This window comes from Sylvia atricapilla, chromosome 4, assembly GCF_009819655.1.
Source record: "Sylvia atricapilla isolate bSylAtr1 chromosome 4, bSylAtr1.pri, whole genome shotgun sequence".
Classification (NCBI taxonomy): Eukaryota; Metazoa; Chordata; class Aves; order Passeriformes; family Sylviidae; genus Sylvia; species Sylvia atricapilla.
In genome coordinates this window covers 50,366,628-50,388,725 of record NC_089143.1, presented here as the reverse complement: position 1 = coordinate 50,388,725, position 22,098 = coordinate 50,366,628, and the positions used below count along the sequence as shown (strand labels likewise).

Genomic DNA, 22,098 nt, shown 5'->3' with positions numbered 1-22,098 from the left:
GGAAGTTTATAAATCACTTGTCAAAGGAACAACACAGTACAGAATGCAGGAGGATACACACCTGGCATTCAGGAAACATCAAAATATGATATGATTGCTTATTACCAGAATACTGCATTTCCTTCAGTCTATAAGGTGTGGGATGCCATGATAAAAATACCATGTGATCACACAGTGTGTGGGCAGACTAGCAAACTGTAAGGCCCTGTGTGCTCATATTCTTGAAGAAAGGCAGAAGACTTTGTCAATTCTTACAAATAGGTCACTTCTCTATGAAATCACTTTGAACACTGTCTCTCAAGTCTGTGGAACTTTCCTTTGAATGAGCTCCAATATTATAACATAATTGAACATTTTCCTTTACATTCACTTTTACAAACAAGTGGAAGCATCTTGGCTCAAATTAAAACAAATAAATAAATAAATAGAAAAAGCATATGAAGCCCAGGACTGATACCAAAGTTCACCTCAAAGACTGAATGCAGGTGACATAAGTCTCTGCAAACAGGAGGGTCTGGGGGACATGTGCTTCAGTACCCACTGGGACAACCAAAAGTCATGCAGCTGTTCTGGTCAGACCTTGCCTCTTCAATAAACCCAGACAGCAGAAATTATCCCAGAGAGGAAACATGACAGCAGCCACCTGCTCTCTCTCACTGGGCCTCTGTTATTTCTTAACAACTGCACTAGCATCTTTCCAGAAGGTATCTCACCCAGGTTTTGCCGGAGCATGAAAAATTAAATCAGAAAAATCTCATGCTTTTCTCTCTCCCTGTCTCCAGTATGAAAGCAAGGCGCTGGTTCACCCTCTGTTCAGAGATCACTCACTCCTGCCACACGAACAAAGCTGCGCTTATCAGAGTGATTCAGCAGGTGCTTTCAGTTTGTGTTTTCTAAATAACCATCCAGTGCCCTTTCTGGAGCAGGCTCACAGGCTGCTGCTCTCCAGAAAGAGAAGGACAGAAGGAAAAGCAACATTTCACTTGGTAACAGTTACTGCAGTTGCTCTAGCTGCCTGTACAGAGCTTGCTACCTCCTTTGGGGCTGCAAGCAAGATGCTCTGCATAAATAATCTGGGAAGATTTCCAGATTCATCATGAAATGTAAGGTGTGCAACACTGGCTGTGCTGCGTTCCTCCTTGTGCTGTAAGGAGGACAAGGATAAAAAATTTGGCTCATGACCATGGTTTGATTTGAAATCGCCTGCCTGAGTCAGTTCAGCACTGGTGAGAAGCTCGACAGATGGAGAAAGAGACCAATAACTAAACTCTCCCCACTCTGTTCTCCAACAGCCGCTACCTAAGCAGCCTGGATACCCTGCAGTTTGCTACTTCTGGTTTTTGGAGTGCAGCCACATCCAACTGTGTTCACTGGCAAAACAAACGAATACATTTGGCTGATTACTCAGAGGGGATATACCACAATATAAATCAAAGCAAAATTAAAAACTTGAAAAAGCCTTTCTTGCCTTGACCACACCACAGACCTGTAATAGTGTTAGTTGAGGCTTTGCTATGTTTTCCATCTCCCAGAAAATTCTGGGTTTGTGCCTCTCTCTTTGTGAAGGAGCTGAAGATACAGTGTGTAATTTTTTATCTAATATCACTATCCAGAAATCCTGCAGTTTGTGTACAGAAAGAGTCAAACCCTACTAGTCTTACTCATAAAAAATTTTCTTAGGGAAATGTGTCCTGTGAATCAAGTGAGTAGGATTTATAATTGGAGGAGTGCAATAAAGATATCAATAGATGAAGCAGGTTGATTCATCTGACAGTTTATTATAATAGATCATTTAATCTTACCACCCTGCTGGGTGAACTTAAGCTCATACTGCTTCATGGATTTTTTCTCGTTGTTTAGATCACAGAATAAAAAGCCACAATACTTGCAGTTTCTCAGATGTATTTAGACTCTAATCTCCAATTTTCATTAATTAAACAAAAGGAGAAAATTAAATATTAGCAAGCAATCCTCTGTGGAGGTGGAGAAGGAATGGGAGGTATATTCTACATGACAGCCAAAGTTAGAGAAGTGCATGTGCCAATGGCACGCATGCAGGTTGCTCTCTTTGCTAAAAACAGTCCTTATTGCCTCCTTTAGCCTGGGTGAGAACTATGCAGCACCTCCTCTGTAGCTGTGCTTTCTCTTTCCTTTAATACAGCAATACTGTTCTCTGATGTTCCTACACATTCTTTCCCAGGCTCCCCCACTCATCTCAGTCGCTCTCCAGCTCTCTGTAGCACTCCTCCCACACCCTGATCTTTTGATATGGCTGATTGGAAATTTCTCTGCAAAATGTGCTTTCTTCTTTTTCTGCATCAAGAAAGGAAACTTTCACCAAAACAGCACTTTTTTTAAAAATGGAAAATGGTCTCAAAACTAAACATATTTAGCCAGCTGGATTATTTTGGTTGGGCACACCAAATAGAAATGTTCTGGTTTGGATCCATTTCACATTAATTTGCCTTCCTCTGAGCTCCCACACAGAAGACGTGGCTCAGATACCTCCAGCTTGCAAGCTACTGTATCCCCCAAGGGCTGCAGCCTTGGCACACACCAGTCCCTGCTCTGGTGAACAAAAGGCATTCAGCCCCTGAATGTGAAATTCTGGAGAACTAGAAATAAATAATCTAATGGCAGTGTGAGAGGTGGCATTTCCTCTAGTCTCAGCCCAGGATGAAACAACAGGTTTCACACTTGCATTGCCTTAAAGTTATTAGGGTGCAGCATATGGCTTCCCTTGGGCTTGAGCAACTGCACAGAGGAGAATAAATCTGTTTAGAAGGAACCAAGACATTTTTTCTTTTTTAACACACACAGAGAATAAGAGAGCAAGGGTGGTCTAAGGCTTAACCATTTGGGATAGGATACCTACCACGTCAGGGTGAAAAAGAGGATTTCTTGTATATACAAGCTTCAAGAAAGAAGCAAGGTGCTGGTGCTGTGAGGAGACAGGAAAGGTGATAGTGTGGAAATCCTGGTTCAGGCAGAAGTGATTTTGAAATGGCAGTTTTATTTTATGGGAACTCGGGGCACTGGCTATGCCAATGATACCTAGACTGACTGCCCCTGGATAGATGGATTCTTTCTGTCTCAGCCAGGCAATTATAGTTCTGGCATCTTGGGTAGCTCAAGAAGATTTACTGGTTTTTACAGCAAAGTAAGCTGAGTAAGATGATGATTTTTGCAAATGGACCCCAGAAAGGTTGTAAAACTTTCTTGACAAATTTTAAATGTAAAATGTAATTGAATGCACAGCATAGTAGGTAATTCAGTACACATGATGCTTAGTCAGATATGCATTACAAATGAATATTAACTTGGAGTATATACCTGAGTGAGAGACCTTTTAATCAAAAATGTTTTAATTTACTGTTTTATTGAAGTATAGCACCGGTGAGGTTTCTGTACTAGGCCTATATTTGCCAAAAGACAAGAAACCTAACTGGAAAGTCAAGTAACCAGGTCACAGTATATACATTATGGGGAACGGAATTATTGAAATAATTGCAAAGACTTCTCTCTGAGTCAGTGGCCTTGAGTTGACTTTAACTTCCTTAAAATGCTTATAATCTTTTTTGCATGCTTCTAAGCATTTCAGTGTATAGTGAGCATATGATATTGCTCCAGTTTTATATCCAATTCTATCCTTTATGAGGAAAAATCACACACGTGCTTATCTCCCACAAACACAATCCAGGGGTTGCAAAAAGAGTCTTGTATCCCTTGGGGGATGTTAAACATTGCTATTAATAATAGGGATATGCAAACAAAGACAGTGTCCTTGTTGGATTTACACACATGTAGCTAAGAGTTAGTACTAAATGAAGGCCCAAGGGACCTTAAGGAAACCTGAATAAGTGATTCTTCAAAACCTAAGAGAGTTAAGCCAGCTAGAAGTATAACAAATGATCATTCATGTGACCTGGCATCTGCATTCACCACAGTGTTTCTTAGTGAATGCATACACCAAAACACACCCAGAAAAACAATCAAACTAGACTGGAGTTGGGAAGAATTAATGTATTTCTGACCTTGCATGCAACCATGTTGTGCTTCTAACAACATCATTTAATTGGTAATGTGCATTAAATTTCTCTCCAGATTTTTTTAATAACTGCAAAAATATAGCTGTTTTCTCCTTTGTCTCCTCCGCTTTGCAGCCAGGGAATTTATCTTGACGACCTCCTCTGACAGTCAATGCTACACAATGACCTCACACAGCATATGTGAAGATTACTATTATCACTTGTAATTTATATCCTCCTGTAATGACACCATGTTATCTCGGCTGCATGTTTGGAAGTTCACCCATCACTCAACATAACTTCAGGGCTAGATGACAGTGTACCCTATATGAATAAGGAGATGTGGTTCTCATTCCAGAGCAATGCACAGCAACTGAAGAAAAGACAAAATTATTTGCATCCTTTTACCTGCTTGTATAGAGCAAGAAAGTGTATGTTTTCAAGACTTACCTGAGGTTCCAGAAGCCGAAATGTTTCTTTCTGGAGACACCGTAGAAGAAAAAGACAGTTTTGTAGTAGGTGCAGGACCCAAATTCTCATTTTGTGCCAATTGTGTTCCATTTGCTTGTGTAGCTGGAAACGAGAGAGATGTTCAGGTAAGAGGAACCTGAGCAGGCATTGTCTTAGATCCTGGACCATCCCTTAGACAAATGCTCTGACCATCATAGAAAAGACTTAAGGTAAGAGAGCACTACATATTCTGGTCACTGCCCCTAAAGGAACAAACCATCCCTATGGAATTGTTACTACTGGCATAGCTAAGGCACCTTCAAAGCACATTGTAGCAAGAGAAATCACCTCATATCTGTGCCAGCAGACAATCCAGAGCTCTGAATTGAGACCCTAAAATAGTTAGAGTGTTGCACGAGCAACATGAGCAGAAGAGTGAAGTTCAACTTACTGTCCTCTATATTTTCTTTCATTTTAAAATCAATCAATCAATCAAGCTTCAGTTACAACTGTCACATAATGTGATACTGTATAAAGTTTAAGGATTGCAATTAAGCAAAGAGTTAATTATTTCATTCTGTGCTGTTAAGACCTAGGAAACAACATATACCTGAATATTTAATATGTATGAAATGTATGAAAAATAAATTGACTTATTTCTCCTCTCACTCAGACAACAGGTGATCAAGGCTATTGTGTCACCAGATTTACAACCTAAGGTGAGGCCAAGACAATGGTGCAGAACATGACCTGAGCCCGTGGAACTGAAGGTCACTGAATGACCAGAAATAACTTAAGATATTCCAGCACTGCCCATAATTCCTATGTCTGTACTCAAACCTCAGAAGAACAACAGGCAAGAGAGTGCCTACTGAATAAAACACAGAGGTGCCCAAGAGTAACCTTATACTTCTTGTCTAATATAAATCAGAGAGGTGACGGAGCCATAAACTGTTTTCAGTGCCTCTTCATATGAATTTTAAACACTGGAACTAAAACAACTTTAAGACATGTTTCAGTCAGTGAGCAACATCACATACATGCAATATGTAAATCTGGAGGAATGCTTCATCACTCCCTTTATCTAGAAACTGATTACCAGTTTGGTCTCTCAAAGAACTCAAAGCTCCCTATGCTAAAACTTACACACCTTTAATTTGGCCTTTCCCTTCCCCTCTTGCTCATTGAGTGCAGTACCTTAGAAAGGCAAGCTTCAAAAATCAATAAGCTTAGAAAGAGTGAGCTGAGGCCCCTGGAGAGAGGGAAATTCATGTAATTTTGGAAACTGAGAGAAGCTGGGCAGCCAGGGATGGTGTCTTTCAAGGCTGAGGCATGAAAATTATACAAAACAACTTAAGTGCTTAAAACTTCCACTGGGATTCCAGTGATGAGAAGCAGAATTTCATGTGAGCTTCCTTCAGAAACTTCATCATTGTACCCCATCAATACACAAGTCTAACTTGCAGTAGAGAGGAGTGTAAAATCCCCTCTACTCATTTTTTACTATGGTATAGTGCAAGGATCTCAGAATGTTAACAATTCCTACATTCTCTTAATGGAAGCTTTGAATCAATCTTTAGAAGCAAACTTTTTCAATATTTGATTCTTATTGTTGTGGCCTCAGACTCAAATTTTATATGTTGAATTTTAATCTGAGATTGGTTTTTAAAAACTGAAAAAAAAACCCAAATGGAGGTGCCTCCCTCCATCCCTGTAAGATGCAGAGGCTTGTAGCAGTAGCAGCAACTATCTCGTGGCTCCCTTGTCATGGGATAGTAAAGGATTGCATGGGAAAATGAAAAGTTAGTCAGAATAACAGTGCAGGGACACTCACACACAAGTATGCTTTGTGAACACTGCAAAACAATCAGGTGTGTGGGAGAGAGGAGGAGTGAGGCAGCCAGTTACGCTGTAACCCCACAGAGGGCTGTTTTCCCATGGGGATCACTCATTCCACGCATGCTATCAGTCCTGGCAGCAACCCAGCCACGGGTGCTCCTCTTGTGTTTGGGAGCTGTGAGAACAGATTGTTCTCAGGAACGCGGGCTGTGCTCTGGATATGCCTTGGCAGGGGATTGGGAGGGGAGGGATGCTGGCATTTCCATTTTTTTTTTTTTTTAAATTTTCCCTGGGTGAGATTCTCCCAGTGACCCAGCTAGCACCAGGTATGACTTACACCTTTATCTAGGGCTTGGCATAAAGCTTGTTGCATTTATTTTGCCAGACTGCAGAACAGGCTCAGTGCTCCCTGTGTCAAGGGGTAAAGTAGATGTGCTGCAGGGCAAAAATCCGTGTGCCAGTTTCACCGCTTCCAAGATGGAAAACGCGACCTGCTGGGCAAGGCTCCCTTAATTCCGCTGCAAGATTAAATCCTAGCAACCCAATTCTCTGCTGACTTGCGCCTTTGAAGCAGCTTTTAAGCAGCATCCAAGCCTCACGCCTAATGCACAGCACAGGCTCTACCACCAGCACATTCAGCAATGAGACAGCTTCTGCACCAAAAGCCTGCGGGAACAGAAGCATCCATAGCCAGCCCTGTTCACGTACTGCACAGAACGCGCGCTAGAGATGTGCCTTTTCGGTAAATCCCGTAACTCATCTCTCCGTGCGAGCTTTAATTCGGTCTCGGCGGCAGGAGACAGCGCAAGGCCGCGCTGAGAGAACGGGCGGGGGACGGAGCGCGGGCTCGGTGACTCAGCCCTGCCATCCCCGCTGACACATCGCTGCAGTCATTCATCACGCCTCCCTCAGCCGGCTGCAGCGCGGATTGCTGCCCGCGGCCAGGGGGAGGCCTGGCCTCGCAGAAAAGCAGCGCGGCGCACAAGGGCGGCTGCAAAAGCGCTCCCACCATCGGATCGGGGTGCGCTGTCAACAGCTGATTAGGAATGAAAATGGTAAAGCAGTACAGGGCGTAAAATAGCTGTCCAAATGGGGATGATTGCTGCAGCGGCAGAACTCTCTGGTGGTGATGCAGCTCTCCCTGCTGATATTTTGATAAGATAAATGGCGGTGTGTTAACACGTACTTGGCAAAGGAAGAATCAACAACAGGGAACCTGAACCTGCCCTGCAAAACTGCTGTCTGAGCTGCAGGAATTTCCTTACTAGCTATGCTTTGAAAATCCTTCATTTTCTTTACCCAGCTGAAATTCGACACATATCCTCATTTGATCTTAGTTTTCTACTCTACTTTTTGCCTACATATAATCCACATACATTTTGGCATTTCCTGACAGTACTTTAAATTTTGTTTACAGTAAGCTGCTACCTAATTAGTTTTGACATTGTAAAATGCTTCAAGTAACCCACAAATACCCTGTATATGCTCTGTGCTCTGCAAAGAATGTAGACACCTCTATGTGTGTTGAAACCTTTCTTCACCAATAAATCAATCTGGGAAACACTTTTAAGGGGTAAAATGAACTCCACCCAAACCACATTAAAATACCAGCACAAAAGCTTATTTTAAAATGGAAGACTAAAGCTTTTCCCTTGAGCTAGTATTTTTAGCATTAGCACACATACAGGCCTTGCCCCCATAATCAGTAGCCTGGAAAGCCATTTCCATTACTGAGTGCACAAAAGCTTTGAAAATTCCCATTGTAGCAATCCCAATGACATTTTTGCCCATTCAGAGGAACGAAAATTGGCTAGTGGGGTAACCAAACAGATCTTACTTTTAATGTTCACATCCATAGTTGATTGCATGTGCTGTCTTCAGCTTTATGTTTTCTGGTAAGAAAAACCCCTAAGTATTTTAAAATACATATTTTAAAACTTCTCTCTGCATAAAATGTCTCAGCAGCCAACCACACCCAGTGTTTACCTATAACATGTGCTAACAAACTGAGGAAAATTTAGCAATACCTGCTACAAGAATGCTTTTCTCATAGTGTTCCTGAAGCAAAACTTATTTTTTAATTACCAGTAGTTTGAGTAAAAAAAAAAAAATCCTCCACTGTTTCCCTTTGTCACTTTTTAATATTTAATACACTATTGCACCATAATATATCATCATTCAGGAAAGTGGCATGAGATAACTCAGAAACACAACAGCCAAAAATCCACTCTTATATGTCACATAACACCTTGAATACTGATCTTACATAAGGTGCTTGCTCCATGTCCAAGGGGGGAAGAATAGAAATTTTTGTTGCATTTCATTTCTTATTCTCTTTGATAACTTCAAGTGTCCCAGAATATGAAATCCTGACTGCAGACGCAATTTTCTGTGGTGTGACACCATACACATTCTTGTTTTAAGGGCCTGAACCGCACAAGTGAGGTCACTGATTAATGTGAGCTCTTAGATTTGACACCTTATATTGATGAATAAGGCGGCCAAGGGGACCAGTCTAATATTGGCTTCTAATACAATAAACAAGGCAGGAAGGCAGGAAGGCAAGCAGGAGAGACTGTATTTGTGGCCTGAGAGGAAAAGAACACTGAAGTTTGAAAAAAATAAAGGACAAAGATGTTTGCTAGATTTCAGTGTATGGAACACCGGGGGCTTTTCCTGAATCTATAATAAAAGGTGACAGCAGCCACAGAAACTGCAGCAGAGACAGGAAGCCCTGTCAAATCTCCGTTGTGTGAATGCAATCATTTGCTGAAGCTTTCAGCAGGGATTGAAGCAAAGAAAGGGATGACTTCCATTACAAAATAGCAGAGCTTTTTATTAAAAATCAGGTGTAGCAAAAGTAAATTCTGAAGTAAAGTAAATTTTGAAATAAAGGCACCACCAATTTCTGCCTCAGTTTCACACAGCCAGTGCAAAAAAGGGGAGAAAAGAGTGCTAGTGAAAGAGACAGCAGCCAGCTTTCCTCCCCTGTCGGTTTTGAGAGCAGGAGTGCTGCCGGCGCTGGCTTCAGGGAGTGCAGCTCCCGCAGCCCGGCGCTGCTGCCGGAGTGGCGGCACGGGCTGGGAGGACACAGGGAATGAAGCCAGGGACACTCCGCTGTGCCCGTGCTGAGGTGGAAACGCAGGCACGGCTGTCTCCACAGCCGCAGGGTGGCCAAGGGATCTGAGGGTTTTCTGCAAGGCTGGTCACACACACAGAGCCCCAGTGCCACGTCTCGTCCCAACATGTTGTGCCCCATCCCACTCCTTTCTGCTGAAACCAAGGCTATGATTTTCTCGAAATGTAGACCAAAATTTTGTCTTTAAAAACCCGCTAAAATTGGGTTTCACATACAGATAGTTCTAAGTACTAGCTTTGCATTAATCGATGATACAATTTTTTTTAATGCCGGGTATTTCTAATGTCCTGGACACGCTGTCCCAGTTTTCCTTCTTACGAAGGGGACTGAGAGGCAGGAAACCCCTGTTTTTAGGTTAATTTACCAAGCATTTTTATACCACAAGTTTAGGCGGGGGAGGAGGAGGGCTTAGCTTAAATGAGGAATTTTAAAACCAAATCACAACACAAAGTAGCTAGGGACTGAACTGTAGCTGGTGGGAAATGCAAGAGGAATGGAAATGAAGCACATTGCTGAAAGCTTCTTGCCCAGTCCCATCACACCTCCAGCCCCAGTTTTTCAGCTCAGAGCAGTGGCTGGAGCTAAGCTGCACTGGCAGGCATGCCTTTCCTCATTAGCTTTCCTTCCCCTGCCGGGAGCTCTACCTGTCACCAAGGTTTAGTTCCAGGTGGCTGTGCTGCTCCGGTAGCCACAAGCCAGGAACCTCTGCCAAACTGAAAGGAGCAGGAATTATATCCGCAGTGCAACGTGCCATGCTGCGGGCTTCTGACAGGCCTGCAGTGCCACAGTTCCAAGTGTTAAGAGATTCATTGGGTCCTTTGGTGACACTTTGAGCAGATCATGCATTGGCCAGGCTGTGTGTATTCTGTGACTCACAGACAGTGGCATTTAAAAGCCAAGACAAAACCCCAAATATTTTGGGCTGAGAATCAGACCACTTCTTACACAACACACAGCAGGAAAGCTGCATCAGTAGAAAATGAAACCATGAAGTGAAAGGGGAATAGTTCTCCAGGAAATTGAGCAGGCTTGGGTACATGAGGGGTGGCTTTAAAGGAAAATTTTCACAAAAAAGCATGCAGACTGCTCCACAGGAGTACTTTTTCAGACAAATAAGCCAAGGGAAGAGAAGCCACATTCTTATAATTTGTAACGGTTCAGTATGCTCTAAACATCAATTCTGAGTGCATTGGTGTATCACTGACTGCTGAGGTATATATCTGGAGTATTTATTTTAATTTTGTAGTCAATTAAAAATAAAAAAATTGTGTGTTTCAAAGCTCTGGTTCATCAAAAGACTGTAGCAAACATTTACAGTGCATATCACAGACAAGGAAGACTGAATTTTATCTTTAGTTTGCTCACTTCCTTTGGGATGTTACTATACTTTATAAAATTAATCCAACTACTTTCCTAGATATGTGGACTTGATTTTTTGTTCGGTTGAGTTTTTATTTGGAGGTTTTGTGGGGTTTTTTGTTCGTTTGGGGTTTTTGTTTGTTTGTTTTTGTGGGTCTTTTCATTATTTTTTTTCTAAAATCCAATCTGGTATTCCAGGCCAACACACGTTATTCTGAAGAATTATGGGAAATAAAAGTATATCCTTAGATTGATGCAGAGTAATTAGTACTACCTCTCTTTCAGAACTATGATTTGCAAAAATATGAAAAATAATAAGCATTGTGTTGTAACACATATGAAAATAAGAAACAAAGGGATGTTGTTCTGACACCATTCTGATCACATAAAATATTTTTTTTTTATTTCACACTTACTGAAAAAAAACCCAAACAAACAAAGAAGAAAGTAAAAAATTTAAACCCTTCCAAATATATCTCTCCCAGTTACAGGGAGATGAACATCCTGTGTAACAGCTTCAGATCACCTCCATTACAAACTAAAGGTACAATATTCTTTGTAGAGGGTTTCAGGGCAAACTTCATTAAAGATATATAATATGGTAGGATGAATGTCTCTGCTTCCCCAAACCACCAAACTATTCTTTTTGACCTCCTTTTGCTGTTTTGCAGAGTTTTACAGAAATGTAGCATACAATGACTCAGAAATGGCTCAATGAAGTCATCACTTACTGTTTGTTGTGTTGAGACTTGTACTTCCTGCTGCAGTCACTGCTGGTGGTTGTTTTGTTGTACTGTCGTTTGTTGTGATGGTTGGTTGTTTTGTTTGTGATGTAGTACTAGGTGAAGAGCGCATGGGGCCTAACACAGGAAAGACATTCAATTTATTTCCTCAATTTTGTAAACACACATGGAACACACCTACTGACCTGCTTGCAGACTAATTTTAGATTATCAAAAGGATATTTAATTGGAATTCAAGATCAACAGTAGCAGGGCCCCATTGACTGAAATCCACTGCCTGTCCCATAGGTGGGTCATCCCACTGCAGACAAGCCTGTGATAATACAGCTCGGACATGTAGCTTGGAGCTTCTTTTAAGCCTGACCGGAAGGAAGCTCCTGCACACACCTGTAAGGTTTCACCAAAGAGTACACTCCGTGTAAAACAAGTTCCCAAACCAAGAGTCACTGCTGCCTAATTTCCTCAATGACCACTAGAACAGCATCAATTAACTTGGAGATTTTCACTTACTGCTTGTGATGGTTTGATTTGTAGCTTCGACTGTAGATGTTGTCAGCCCTGTCGCTGCCAATGCCACTCTTTGTGAAATTTTCAGAGTCACAGGTTCCACTATTGCAAGAAAAGCATTCACATCATTATGGATTTATTTTATCATGCCTAAATAAACATCACATTCCTCTAGCCATGTTCTCTTACCAAGGCAGTGAATTTCTGTTTAAAGGCTGGCCCTCACAGAGCTTTATCACCCACACATTTTGAATGAGGATTCAAAGTACATATGGTTGGTTTCAGAGGGGAGGTTTGGCCTGTGAACAATCTGCAATTGCCTACTGAAAGGTAGCAACTGTACTTTCCAGCCAGCCCCTAAAGGAGAGGCTCATGATCTTTGGGGGTTATAGAGAAGTGCTTGGTTTGACTTCCAAGGGAAGAAGTGAGAGGAACAGAGCCTGGTGTGGATAGATGGGTTCCCTGTGCTGCTGGACTGCCCCTCTGAGCAGCACTTTGCTGCATACCTGTTTAGCAGGAGGAGGGATGTAAAATCTCCATAAAGAAGTGTGAGTGACACATGGGAACACAGCTTACAGATCACAGGTAAGGAGCTGAAGGGGAACAGAACTCCACTAGTCTTTTGGCAATTTTCCCCTGTGCTTGCCCACCTTGAGACATATTTGAGTCTTCTTCACTGATCACCTTTCCCAGACCTTCTTCCTCTGCACCCAGATTTCTGGGGGGAAAAGGAGCACCCAGCAGGTCCTCCTCTTTGAAGTATAATAAAGCTTAGGACATTGTGGATGATGATATGAATAGTATTCTCTAGTAAATGTTATTCCTTGGGGTGAACTCAGTACCCCTTGTAAGGCGACTCCTAGTTCTGTCCTCAAGAGGAGTGAGACTTGGGGGCTAAGGGGAGGGAAAAGGGCCCCTGCAAGCAGCAGGGATCCCTTCCCAGCCACTGCTGGTATGGAGAGATGGGAGCAGAGTTGCCCAAATATCACTAGAGCAATACAAGGTTTATATCACCTTGGCTTGCTGTGCATGGATGGTGTACTGCAGATCCCATGTATCCCCAGCATTTGCTCAAAGGAATGGACGTACCAAATTAAAGCCAGGGAATCTGGACTAAAAAACTCCATAATTAATCAGTTTAAGAGTCCAGTTTTCAATTCCATGATCTAATGTAAACAGGAAGTGCTACTGTCAACTACAGAGGCTCAGCTAAATACCTGACAGCTACTACCTCTCCCTACATACTACCTCTTCCAGCATTTTTAATGGATGGCATTTGTGAAAGAATAGGAATAAATCATTACACCCCATGAGGGCTTCTCTCATAATGACTTAAGTACTTCTAAATGCAATGTTCATACTGGAACTTTTGAAATATAACTTATACTTTCTTTCTCTGCTCTCAGTTTTCTGGCTGTTCATCTAGAATAGCAATGCCTCAAGGAATGGGTCTCCTTGTTCCACACTCAAATACTGGGTTTCTATTACTTTTCTCATAGTGGCATAAATACCAACCCCACTTTCCCTTCCATGATAAAAAGCTGCAAGAAGAATTTCAGTGAAACATTCAAAGAGTTAATTCACTGTGAGGTGTTTGGTGTTTATGAAGTGCCTTTTGAACAGACATTAACATCAGGGTTTTTGAGAACTGCATAAAAGAACTGCAACACAACTTGAATAGGTCTAAATCTACTGCTGTAACAAACATAATGCACATGTCTCACCTGGTTGCATTTTCTCCACATCCATTACTAGCATTTCAAATGTATACTTCATAATCTCAGCTCCACAGCAGACTCATTAGTATCCCCAGTTATCAAAAAACAGACTACTATGCCCATGTTTTCTTCTCTCACATGTATAACTTATTAGATGCAGCAGTTTTCAATATTCAGACTAACAAAGGAGTTCACATGATTGAAATATGGTCAGTGTTGATTTTTCAGGCATTTTTATGACAAAGCTGCACAATGAAGAAAACTGAATGTGAAAGTTGAAGATGTAGACCAGAATCACAGGGTTTTAACATCTGAAGCAGGTTTTCTCTGTTAAGTCCTCTTGAACTGGGAGTCTGGTAATTTATTAATCTCTGATCTCACTTGAACCACTCTTTGAGAGTATAGGAACTCAGAGAACCTTTTCACCTGAAACAAAAAGTGTAGCCTGCTCAAATTAACTCTCTATACGAAGATACTTTAATCCTTTCTTTGCAACAGAGATTCAGGGAAATACATTGCTCTGTGATCACTCTGTATGAAATAGTTCACCTGATTGCACCCAGAAGTTGGAAAAGCTGAAAGCTAGAAAGATAACAGGATCTTCAGAACACCAGATAACAGCAAATGGGAAGTCTTACCAGCTTTTGATGTTACTGTAGAAGTGGCTGGCTTAACAGTAGCGGTAGTGTTTTGAACGTCATCTTCTGAAAGAAACACAGAAAGAATCGTATCACTTCTGCACCTTCCAGATCTATTTAGCACTACATAGTCATAATAGCAGAGAGCAGCATAGACCTTCCTGGAAAATCAAGTTCAGAAGCTTCTTGGCAGAAACAACCAAATCATATAACTCTGCTACCGGCATTTTTAAACTGTAGCCTAAATCTCTTCATTTTGCCCTGACTGCTGTAATGGGGAGCATCTGCTGCTGTATCCCACCTTGGACCGCACACTCTTTTCTCACTGGTGTCTCCCAGACTCTTTAGGAGGGGAAAATGGAGACAATTAAAGGGGTTTTTGCTATCTCCTCCTCTCCTTGGACACAACCACATCTTCTCTGAGTCTTCAAGGTGGAGGATTAACTGAAATAACTGGCCACAGGAGTAAGCACCCCCTCTCCTGCCTTGAAGTAACAAAATTGTTACTGGCTAGTACAAGCACATCAGGAAGGCTTTTCAGCATCACCCTGATCCCTAAATGTGAGAAAAAGAGGAGAATTCCCAGAACATGGCTCGAGAAGCACCACTCCTCATTGCCCTCAATGCAGTGCTCCAGCTATTGGGGTTTTACTGCCAGTAAATTATGCCAGTCTTAAAAGGTCATTAGTAGGTGGCTCTTCAATATTACAAAAAAAATAAATAATCCAAAAAAGAAACTTCAACAAACAAAAAGCTAAATAATTTCTGTCTCTAGTTACTGTATTGCAAGGTTGTAACATCATAACTCAAAAAGTGTTTTGGCTTCAAACAAGGTTTTCAGTCTTATTGCTGAGGTGTTCATATTTTTCTACTAAAAGAAGTTAGGGGGTGTTGAAGGGGGTGAAAAAGCTGCACTGACTCAGAAACAGGCATTTCTCAATCATTTTAGACTACTGTGAAACAAGTATGGGTACATTTGTGGAGGAATAGATCAAGTCTAACTGAATGGGAGAGTAAAATGGCACAGGCTAATTCCCATGTGCTGTCAAGTTTGAAGCATGACATCCTGTCAGGCCGCATTAGCATGCTGTAACACAGACATGCTAAACTGAGTCAGGACAGCATGTCAGTATTCTTGTGTGACTCCATTCATGGTAATATCTGCTGGCATTCTCTCTTTTTTTGGCTACAGGGCAGAACAGTCAGTTTTGTTCCCTTTACTCAGCGTACTGCACTCTGATTAACATTTCACGAGCACCACCAGAAGCCTGCAAGAGCCACAGATCTAACCTGGAAAAAAAATAATACATAATACAATTGCAAGGGCTCTGCAGAAATGTATAAAGGTCTAACCACATGAGCCCTTACAACTCCTCTCCAAGCAGTGTGTTTTCAGCCCTCTTGGCAGCTGCACGTTCCTGATGGGTCTCAGCCCCTTCCCAGTGAGCCCCACTTTCTTGGGCATATTTTCTAGCTATGCTGTTGCCTCCATAATACCTTGTCATAGCACATGCTGGCCTAGTTTGACATGGGCATATCCCACAAAAAATTAAATGAGTTCCCTATGAGCCTGCTGCTGCCCCAGCTCTATTCCCCAGAACACGTGGACACAGTCACACCACGCACAGACTCGTGCACGCTGCATTTAAAATACAGATTTTCTTACCATTTGGTTACCCAGTCAGAGTAATGCTTCGTAGCCCACACTTGAAATACTTGGAAAACAAATTTTATCCAGAGAAACCTAAAGGCAATCTTGTTTCCCTAAACGGTGATCATTTTTCCATCTCTTCATTCTCATTATGTGCTGCTGACAAAGCTCCTGTAATCCCCCACACCACAAGGCCACAGCACTAGAACAGAATGTTTCTTCAACAGTGCCTACATTTCATATGGTTTTGTTTTAACATATCTCAGTAGCTACCATGTCTGTAATGCCAGCTAAACGTACTAGCTGGCCGATCAGCTCGTTCCCAAACTCACTCTTCCAAAACTCTTCCTCTAACTCAGCATGACTTTGTAGGAGGCTCATTGCAATACTTAGATTATTCATCCTTTAAAGGTGTTGCGTTTAATAACCATGTTGATAGGCCAAGGTTTCCTCAAAACTAAAAAGAAATGTGAATATAAGTCATGGTTTTATTATTACTTATTATTTGTTGATTTTATCATGGGTTAGAGATACACTAAGGTAAATTCAATTAACAGAGTACAATAGAGTGTTATGAATTAATTGTTTTCTTAAAATGGTGAATAATTAAGTATACTTAAAAAATAAGTTGAAAACATAATGCAGAAATGTTTAAAACTTGACAGGATTGTGGGGGGGACTGTTTGATTAAAAGATATGATAGAACTAGCGCCTTATGCTCTTATTTGCAATGTTAAATTGTAACTAAGGAGAATCCTATGGGAGAAAAAAGCAAGAGATCAAACAATAATAAAGAATTTTCACCATTAGCAACTGCTGATAGCCAAAGAGAGGGACAGAAAGTTTTCTTTTTCTGCTCATGTCGAGTTGGCTGCAGCCTCAGATGATGGACAACTAAGTAAATTTACAATTGCCTGGATTTTTTAGCAAATTGGAATGCAGTGATCTCTTTGAAATGAGAGCACATGGATGTACTCTGATGTAGGAGTAACCAAAATCTAGTCAGCAATTTTCTCACACAGAAATCACTGCTGTTTGCTGAGTTTGGTGGCAATAAACCCAGCAAAAGGAACATAGGAGACCTGTGATGCAGCACCCATGTGTCTGGAGAACATAGTGGAGCTAAAAGGCTCTCACGCTCTACACTGTGCTGAGTAAAGGGGAGATGCTGGTGGTGGTAAGACCCAAAACGAAAAAAAAAACCCAAACCAACAAACGTGTTAAAGCAGAAAATAAGGCAAGAAGAAATCCAGACTGGGAGAAACATAACAAGAGAAGAAGAAGAATAGGGCAGAAAGGTCTAGGGACAGTAAGACAAGGAGACAGAGAAAAATATGAAGGAATTAAGAAGAGATCCAAGAACATGTGACACATAGCCGCAAAACCAAACTGAAAAGAGAGTAACTGTTGTGGCTTGTTTGGTTCTTTTTTTCAGAATTTCCATTTGTTGTCTTTTCTAGGTTGGATTTAAATGGTCTATTTGCTCTAAAATGAAAACACTGGTCTTCAGATTTTGAAATGAATGAACTGAAAAACTGAACTTCCTTTCTTCTTTTAAATTCAGAAGGACTCCTTGAATTTAGACAGGACCGACCTATGGCTACAACTGGCCTCAGACTACAACTTTTGATGTAGGCTTCAGTCTCTAAGATCTGAGCTTGAAGTTCTCATAACCTTTTCTCCCTCTCTCTTTTTTTATTTAATCTTTACACTGGAAAGATACACAGGTTCTGATCTGGTGTTAATTATTGCAATAACAGGCACCTAATTAAGGTGCCTGTTACTGCAATAATCAGGACAGAAAAAAAAAGGAACAATTGTGTGTTATTATATTAGTACTTCTGTTTATACCCTACAGGATACCACAGGTAACAAAACATAAAGTTTAAAACAGCACTTCAAATAGATAGTGCAAAACTGAATGCCAAGGCAAAAGCATTTTAAAAGATTAATAGATTGTTCAACATATATATTGATTATATTCATTACATGAATTACTGAATTTAAGTGCTGTCTTTCTTTGTAAAGAAATTATTTTTATGGAGAAGTCCCTACTGTTACAGATAACAAGTGGAATGGCCAGTTTGACATTTCTTTCACTTGATATTGCACTAGATAGACAAAACCATATGGCTAAAATCCTTTCATTCAGATAAACACTTGGTCCAGCTGCAGAAGCGTATTAAGAAGCATGTGGATTCCTGGAGGTGAGGAGTTAGCAGAGAACCATAAAAATCATCAGAAGTCTAGAGAAAAGGATGAAAACCTCATAAAGAATTGCAAAAATTGCATTTGCTCAGCCTACAGATGGAAGGATTAATAGACGGCACAAGAACAGCAATCAGTAGGTGAGGAGGTGCAGCCAAGACAAAGAAATAAACTTATGTCCACTGAGGTTTTAACGAGAGGTAATGGACAAAGGAAGTTTTGACTATAAACTCTGCAGGTATTTCAGTGCCTGTGTCAAACTGGTGGCATAACAGCCAGAAGCTGGTGTTTTAACAATTTTGCTGATGAGGATGTAATGTATTCCCACTCAAAACCTGACCAATGCTCTATAGGCTGTACCTGGGAACAATTACCACAGAGGTGTCCTGAGGAAACCTGCACATGATAATTCCTTGCTTTAAGGTTATAAAGCAGAAGCTATAGGTGTTTATATTACGTTTGTCTATTATGTATTATCATAGAATCACAGAATGGGTTGGAAAGGATCTTAAAGATCATCTAGGGCCAACGTCCCTGCTGTTGGCAGGGACATCTTCCACTAGACCAGTTTGCTCAGAGCTCATCCAGTCTCATCTTGACAACTTCCAAGGAAAAAGCATCCACAGTTTCCCTGGGCAACCTGTTCCTGTACCTTACCACTCTAACTAATTCTACTCTAATTCTAGTAAAAAATTTCTTCCTAATATCTAATCTAAACCTACTCACTTTCAAGATGTTATATTATGGTTTTTTTGCGTGAACCCTAGGCCTTTCATTACACACAAGTAATGGAAAAGTCAAAGTTGATTTTTAGACTTCTGTTTTTCCACACCATCAGGAATAGATACTGATCTCTTTCTAGTCCATGATAATTCTGCCAGCCCTCCTAACCATGAAAGAGCCTCCTATAACCACTGTTCCAGCAGTACCCATGTAAAGACTGTATAGTTCATTAAAAAAAAAAAAAAATTGTCCTTTTTTTGAGAAAGTGATAGCTGTCCTTGTAAGAAAATATGGTACTGATCTGGGAACTCAGAGTTCCCAAGAAATAGCTGCTGCCTGACAACATACATGACTTGTTTACTCTTTCCTTGGAGCTCTGTTGTCTGTTACGTTTTCTCTTTCATTTAATGCTGCTTCATCTCTACATTTTCTTATCTGATCTTTCCCCAGACCCAGTACAGTCCTTGCACTTCTCCTGTTTCTGTTTTCATTACTCATTTGTCTTTCTTTCCAGTGCATGATCATTTACCCTAAACCTTGAGATAAATTCTTTTTTTCTTTTCTAGTGCATTTTGTGTAAGGGTTCATAGATTATCCAAAGAACAAAAATACAGATGCACTGTTACAAGAGGTTTAAGTGCAATTTTAACAGCATTGTTTGAAAACATCAACTCCTTTCTTGCTATTCAAATATAAAAAAAGAACAAAAAAATCTATTAATGAAACACTCCAGAAATATTTTTTTTTTAGAAAAAAAGGAATGCCCTCCCTCAGATATTGTTTCAGAAAGAATTAATTTTATAGAAATAATAGTGTTTCTAGTGCATTTAATTGGTACGGACTGCACTTAAGATTTCTTTCTATAGTCATACAAACTAGATTTCAAATGGGAACCAGGGTTCTGATGTAATCCTGTGAATGGCCAAAGCTGATAACAGCTGACACACCAGATAAGTGTGTAGTGAAGGATATTAAATCAAACAAAGCCATTTGCAAACTTCATGAATTTGAATTAAACTCAAAAATCCCCACAACCTTCACGTTTTCTTATTTCTTTAGTATGCAAAACATTACTCACAGTGTGGCATGCCTCACACACACATTCAGATGTGCCTGTAACAGGACCTGCACGCAACCACTCAGGCTGTGACAGCCCCTGGTGAAAGGAAAGCTGTGTCCCCAGTAACAGCCCCATGCTGGGTCACTGCCACTTTGCTATCATTAAAACTCAGAACTGCAAAGTGTTTTTCCAGACTGTCTCACAATGGTTTTGCACTGCTGCAAAACCTCTTAATGCAGCCTCCTGCAACATAAGCCATTTCCCACCTCAGGATTTTCTCCGCTGTGAAATTCTTACATTGGCAGCTGGAAGGACAATGCGGGCCCTGAACAAAGCTACACTGGCCATGTTCAAGGTGAACCCCTGCGAGGTGTATTTAGATACTACAGGCAATGTTGAAACCATAAGGCAGGGAGAAAGCCACATCCTTTGTTGCCTGATGCCAACCAGCTGGAAGTCTGTGATTCCCGTTGCCTAGGGAGGTGGGAAACCACCTCCGGTTTGCCAAGCTGTTACCTTCCTTTCAGTCACGTCTCTCTTCAGCAACAAACCAGAAACGTACTATACAAATCCTACATGTGGAGATCTTACATTTAAGGTCAACTTTCTACTTCTTCTCTGTAGCTGCTGGTCCTAGAAGAGTGGGGAAAACTTACAGGCATGAGCATAGGGGAAGACACAAAGGCAGGGAGAAGATGCTCCTGAGCCAGCAGCACATAACCCTCTTCCTGCAAAAGGCAAAACCATCTGAAAATAAGTGAAAGAGATGGACATTAGGGAAGGGAGAGCATAAATGTAAAGCCCTGTAGTTGGAAAAAGAGACAGGGACAGGGGTCCTCCTGCATGGCATTGGAACGGGTAGCAGCAACTGGGGCAATGTGGGATTTGGTTTCTGCAGAGGAAACATAAACTGGGTGGGCTGGAGGCAGCTGGCAGTAAGAGCTGAGAGGAGGAAGGAAAGGGAGGTAGCTGCCACAATTTTTCCAGCAGGGAACAGAGAGAAGGCAGGAAATGCAGCCTCGGTGCCAGCACTGCCCCAGAGCTCCTCCTGCTCACCCAGGCATGGGGCTAACATGACCCAACACTAGTAGAGAGCTGTTGGGAATTACTAATCCCCAGGCAAAAAGGCTCCCACAAAGCCTGCTCACAGCACCCAGCAAAATGCTCCTGCTTAGGGACCTGCTGCACAGAGAAATATTGACAAGGCAGCTGCCAAGGAACAGCCTCAGCCAACATGGCTGTAGGTTGTCGAGGGCCCCCCTCCTCCAAACGTTAATGAGAAATGTTGGATGGGTGCCCCCGTGTTCCTGAGCATTTGAAACAAGCACAGCATGATTTGCCTCTCTGCATGTGTGGACGTAGAAATCTGGGCACTTAAGTAGCCAGTTTTAAGGGTTATTTTTATTGCCTTAGAAGAAATGCAAACTCCCTATCAAAGGCTTTTAATCACAAGCTTTCTCAGCGTGCCTTCTGCTCACGTGAACCTTGGTGGATATCTCTATTACTGTGTACTACAGAGGGATGAGTGCATTGTTTGCACTTCATAGAACAATAAATGTGCTCAGCATGCTCATCAGCACTCCAGCCTGCCTTGAATGAAGGTTCCAAGCTCTGTACTTCTCTTTATTTAAACCTGTTAAAACTATTTAATAGGTTTTAATTAAACCCTTTAAAGCTATTTAAACCTGGTGATTACCACCCTTTGATTGTGATATATTTGTTTGTCCACGGGTAAGATAAAAGGTAGGAGTTTCTAAGGACCATATTATAGTACAGAAAATGAACTGCCAACCCCCCTCACCCTTGTGTTAGTCAAGCTAAATAAATTTGAAAAACATCCTCAGTGGTGCAATTTTATATAGAAAGCTTTATACATATTGTGCATTGCTGAGCAGCAGAAGAAAAAGAAAATGAAAGAGAGCCCCTTTCCTTGCAGAAGGAAGGAATAAGAGTGTTGATGCAAGTCACCCCCACCCAGAGGGCAGAGAGAAAATTGTAATGCTGACAATGCTTTTTCCTTAACAGGCTCCTTGCA

At 41.3% G+C, this 22,098-nt stretch overlaps 1 protein-coding gene across 1 annotated transcript in view; it reads right to left on the bottom strand.

Annotated features, from left to right (window-relative positions):
• The window catches only part of EMCN (endomucin), a 53,011-nt gene that overhangs the window by 22,061 nt on the left and 8,852 nt on the right, over positions 1 to 22,098 (bottom strand). Inside the window, exons 2-5 of the mRNA XM_066317876.1 lie at positions 14,422 to 14,487; positions 12,069 to 12,167; positions 11,547 to 11,675; positions 4,479 to 4,601 (exon numbers count right to left, since the gene is read on the bottom strand). Coding sequence (XP_066173973.1) covers positions 4,479 to 4,601; positions 11,547 to 11,675; positions 12,069 to 12,167; positions 14,422 to 14,487 — 417 coding nt within the window. The remainder of the gene's footprint in view (positions 1 to 4,478; positions 4,602 to 11,546; positions 11,676 to 12,068; positions 12,168 to 14,421; positions 14,488 to 22,098) is intronic.